The 5,212-nt window shown below is 35.6% G+C and overlaps 1 protein-coding gene across 2 annotated transcripts in view; it reads left to right on the top strand.

The window, feature by feature from the left end:
* adam12 (ADAM metallopeptidase domain 12) overlaps positions 1 to 5,212 on the top strand; it is a 114,240-nt gene that overhangs the window by 85,557 nt on the left and 23,471 nt on the right. For both annotated transcript variants that reach the window (XM_024298044.2, XM_036215516.1), the window contains exons 13-16: positions 1,151 to 1,240; positions 3,906 to 4,101; positions 4,191 to 4,299; positions 4,714 to 4,912. In XM_024298044.2, the coding sequence (XP_024153812.1) occupies positions 1,151 to 1,240; positions 3,906 to 4,101; positions 4,191 to 4,299; positions 4,714 to 4,912 (594 nt within the window). The remainder of the gene's footprint in view (positions 1 to 1,150; positions 1,241 to 3,905; positions 4,102 to 4,190; positions 4,300 to 4,713; positions 4,913 to 5,212) is intronic.

Below are 5,212 nucleotides of genomic sequence, written 5' to 3'. Positions count from 1 at the left end.
GACGCCGCCTGTAGTGGCCCCCGGCTGATTTGAGTTTGAGACCCCTGCTCTAAATATTAAAGTAAGACATTATCAGTGTTTGTGGCTCAGGAATTTTATACAATCCATGGTGGTTTTAGCCTTCTAAGATTAAATATGATCAATAATTGTCGACTTTTTTTACATCATTATTGTAGTGTAACTATACTCTCTTTTTTTCTTTTGTTTTTGGCTTATTAAAGTCCGATCACACTTTGCTACCATAACTTTGTACAGTAATACCCCCTTATTCATGTGGCTTAGGGACCGGAGACATCCGCGGATATGCCAAATCCACAAATACAGACAACTCCACCCACCTAACCATAGTCCTCAAAAACACTTCTGATCATGCTTTGTAAAACATTTATTAAAGAGCACTGGAGTATTGCTAAAGATTGAGTTTTTAGTTGTTTACTTGTTTAAGTGTCACTCTGTCTCTTTGTTACTTAAACCAGGACCGCATGCTTCCTCCTTCATCAAATAAAAACATCTGCTCCGGATAATATTCATCCTCCACGATCATCCTTTTTAGTATATCAGAATATTTTTGTCCACTTCTGAGTCAGTTGATTACATTTCTCCATGCAGGGGCATAGAGAGAGGAGGGAGATGAGCGCCCATCCGCGCTCCCCCTCCGCGCTCCCCCTCCGCGCTCCCGAGGTAGCTCAGCTTTGCGGAGATGCACTTCGGCTGCACAGCACCTTCTTTGGACGCAAACATTTAATACAAGCATCTTAAGTTGTCTGAGTTTTTGTGAAAAAATGAAAGAGTTACGTTAAAAGAAAAAAAAAAATCAGCGAATCCGCAAATTCGCAAAACCGCGAATAAAGAAACGCAAATACGCAGAGGAACACTGTATTTTATATTTTGGAAAATACTGATGAATGAAAGTTTAATATTTTATCTTCATTCCTTTAAAATTTGATGAATATAGCTCACATATTCCCACCGCTTTGAGACATTTAATATCTAAACACACAACCTTCAATTGTCTTCTCTCCTTGATGTCCAGGAGAGGAACTCTAAACAGGAGCTTTGTACTCACAATTATTTTTCCAACATCAATTAGTCAAAAAATGATCACATCTCTCATTGAGTTCATATAATTTCATGTCTCATTTTATTTCAGGAATGCATGAACCCCTGCTGCAACGCCACCACATGCACCCTGAAGGGAGATGCTGTGTGCGCTCATGGGCAATGCTGTGAAGACTGTCAGGTAAGAGTTTTAGTGAGGTCAAGCTTTTACCTCAGATGTCATTCCAGGTTATAGAAATCATTTGAAAACACCATTAAAAGAAACTAGATTTCTAACCTATTTTTGAGTAAAAGAAACATTTCTTAGAGGCTTTTGAGAATATTTTTAAAGCATTTCTGCATTTTCTTTAAGGCAAGTTTTCAGTTTGCCCAAACTTTAGTTGCAGAACAAAGCTATCTTTTGCTAAATACTTTTGCTTGTAAAAGGAAAAGCAAAGATTTTTAGTCATTTGTTTCTATAGGAGCTCACAGAAACATATTTGATGTTGCTGCATAGACTTAAATTTGCATATTCTGAACATTTTTGCTTTAACTTTTTTGTTTGAAGGTTTGAAAGCACTCTTTATAGATCCTATTTTTAACATTATTTTCATATTTAAGCCTTGGGTTCACGATTTTATAAATGTTAGCAGTCTTTCTGCATCACTGCAATCTGAAATGAATGTCGTTATCTCTTGAAAACTGCTTTGTTTTGTCCTCACTCTGTGAAAGAATAGAAATTGCAAAGGCTGCACCTGGGGTAGTTTATGCTGAGTAGAGGAGATTTGCCGTATAAAATGTTTCATTTTGATGGATTTGTTTTGTTAGGCAAATTAAAAAAAGACTCTTTTCAACCATAAAATTACAAAAGTCCTCTTTAAGAGGCATTATAGTCAAATAGTCTACATAAACCTTTGCATTTGTAAACTTGGCAGATTCTGATAACGTTCAGTTTTAAACACTAACAGTTTATCTTGTTTCAATTGGTAGTTTATTAAAAAAAAAACTAAAATCTTTGGCTTATAAATTAGTTGGTTAGTGAATATTATTGTAACTTTCTGCTAACATTCAAAAATATTTAAATAAAAAAAAAGTTTTATTAATAATTTAACTCATTTATACTTAAAATTAAAATGTAAGTAAAAGTCTCCAACCAGCTTATAAGAACATTTTTATATTTTTAATGCAGATTTTGGAACATGTTACAAACTTTATTATACTTGTAATAGCAGAAAACCTCTCTTTTATACATAGTATGTGACAGAATCCCACTTTGTGCCACTTTAGTGGCGACTGAACGGCGTTTTGAAAATGGAAAATTCCCCTAAGTGTTTTTGCGGCACTCACCGTCACTCTTTTGTGAACACAGTAGATGTCAGGCATCACTATAGCAGAGCTGTGTTTTTTTATTTTTAAGTGTGCTGTCATGTTTGCATGAAAAACATCAGATGGAGAATTAGGGCCACCATGAAAGAAACAGAAATGTATTAATATACGAGAATAATGCCGTAAAAGTACAAGAAAAAAGTCAAATATTAACCAGAATAAACTTGTAAAATTATGAGAAAAATATTATTATTTTATGAGAATAAAGTTGTTCATTTCTGAGGACAAAAGTCGTAATTTTAGGAGGAAAAAGCCATGCTTTTTTGAAAATAAAGTTGGTTTTGTGAACTTCCATCCACATGATGTGCCATCTAAATATATCAATGCAGCCATTTATGCCATAAAACTTTAGTTTATCAGAAGAATCTAATCTAACCTCATAATGAATTTGGATTTTTGCAACTATCGGCATTATTGGTGCGCCCGCCAGAAATCCACTCCGCAGGTCTCCTTCGAATTTATTTCAATGTCTTTATATATAAATAATGTTGACCTTTTTTTTAATTTGGTTGTATTCATACTGAAAATGTGTTTCAGATAAAAAAACACTGGTTCAGTTTAAGCGAACTAAATGTGTCCAGTCTAAACATCTCCTTAGTATTTCCTTATTTGTGAAACCAATGTAGACGTAACTAAACACGTCTTTGTGTCTCAAAATGAAATACAAGATTTGATATTTTTTAATTTATTTTTTCTTTGTAAACAGCCTTTGGCCTCATAAATGTATGACTCTAACCTCGTAAATTCTCAACTTATATTTTGTGAAATTACAGCTTCTTTCTCATAAAATATTGACTTTTTTTATCGTAATTCTTTAAGTTTATTCTCGTAAAATGTTGACTTTTTCTTTTTTTTTACAAGTTTATTTTGCTTAACCCAAGCGCACTATCACCGGACGATTTTCACCCGATCAAAAACTATTTATATGATTTCCAATATATTATTCTGAGTGTCATGTGACCCCCGGTAAAGTCATAGGTGTCCCAGGAATGGGTGGAACAAAGACAAAGTCTCCAATATCATTATTATTATTATTATTATTTATGAGTTTTTGTTGTCAAATTCCTAATTTTTCTGTCATTTTCAAGCGTGTTTTTTAGGATCTTCCTATGCTGATGTTTTCCATTTTCTTACATAAACCAAAGTTGAAAATAAAGAAAGCTACTCTTATTTAGCATTTTTATCATGTTTTGATCTATTTTTTATGACTAATCCTTTTTATTGGGTATATTATATCAGGTAAAAATTACCCAGCAAAAGTAATGATGTTACTTCTTGTAAAATGTTGACTTGTTTCTCATAATTTTCTTATTTTATTTTTGTGATTTTCTTACTTCATTCTCATATATTTATGTCTTTATTTTTGTGATGCCCTGAAATCTCTGTCGTGATAGAATGATTGCGAAGCCAGAAGAACCCTGCAGCACTAGAGGTTTTTTGGGTCTGCAAAGCCACCATCAGAGCTGTCTTTGTATTTACAGCTCAAGCCGGCTGGCACCTTGTGCCGAGAGTCCAGTAACTCATGTGACTTGCCAGAGTTCTGTACCGGCGCCAACCCTCACTGCCCAGCCAACGTTTATCTGCATGATGGACACGCCTGCCACAACGTCGAGGGCTACTGCTACAACGGCATCTGCCAAACCCACGAGCAGCAATGCATCACCCTGTGGGGACCAGGTACATCAGAAGCTTTGTAATAATGTTCTCTCTTCATTTTGGTGACTCCTTTATTTATTTTTTCTTCTATACTCACCATAAATGTGCAGGAGCCAAGCCAGCACCTGGGATTTGCTTTGAGAGAGTCAACTCTGCAGGTGATCCTTATGGCAACTGTGGGAAAGACTCCAAAGGCTCCTTTGCCAAATGTGATGCAAGGTAAGACTTGGCTGCTGCTCTAAACATTGCAGAAGTGCAGGGAAATTAATGTGCAAATCACATCTAATTAGCTTTAAGTAGCAGTCATTAGCAATCATCATTAAGTTGATAACATTTGCCATGTTGCCTTCAACAAAAGTTTACATGGTTAAAAACATAAATTGAGAAAGATTGCAGCTAATTACTCGCTAAGAAACTTTTCATGAATCATTTCACGCTATCTTGTCATCTAATTGTTGCGTGGATGTTTCCCCTCGGGGTTAATTCTCTAATCTTTCTTTGTTAATTGATGTAGTAGCTTCAGCGAAGGAAAACTCTGCCGCTCTTCAACTTTCATCTGTCTCTGCATTTGACAAGATAGCGTTTTGCTGTCTGATTTAAAAAATAATAATAATAATTTACACATGTATGCAGGGACGCAAAATGTGGCAAAATTCAGTGTCAGGATGGAGCCAACCGGCCAGTTATCGGAACAAACGCAGTGTCTATTGAAACCAACATCCCGCTCCAAGAAGGGGGCCGTATTCTGTGTCGAGGGACGCACGTCTACCTCGGCGACGACATGCCAGACCCTGGACTTGTTCTGGCAGGAACAAAGTGTGGAGATGGTATGGTAAGTCATCCTCTTGTTCAATGTATTGCTAATAATGTAATAACCTTTTATGAAAGACTAAAAAGGAATCCTTTGACTTCCGGACTGAATCACACTTGAAATAAGATTAGCCACAGTAACCGCTTGGTGCTGTTTGCTAGAAAGGCTATTTCCATTGAGACAAATGGTCCTATTGGTCAAAATGTTATTTTAAGACAATCTCTTGTCTTAAAAAGTACTTTTTTTTAAATATTCTCTAATTCGGAAATATACATTAGGGTGCACCCTGATACTCCCAGATTACAATAAGGGCTACTGATT

The sequence above is a fragment of the Oryzias melastigma genome, linkage group LG15, assembly GCF_002922805.2.
Source record: "Oryzias melastigma strain HK-1 linkage group LG15, ASM292280v2, whole genome shotgun sequence".
NCBI classification, from domain to species: Eukaryota; Metazoa; Chordata; class Actinopteri; order Beloniformes; family Adrianichthyidae; genus Oryzias; species Oryzias melastigma.
This window is presented reverse-complemented; position numbering and strand designations above follow the sequence as displayed.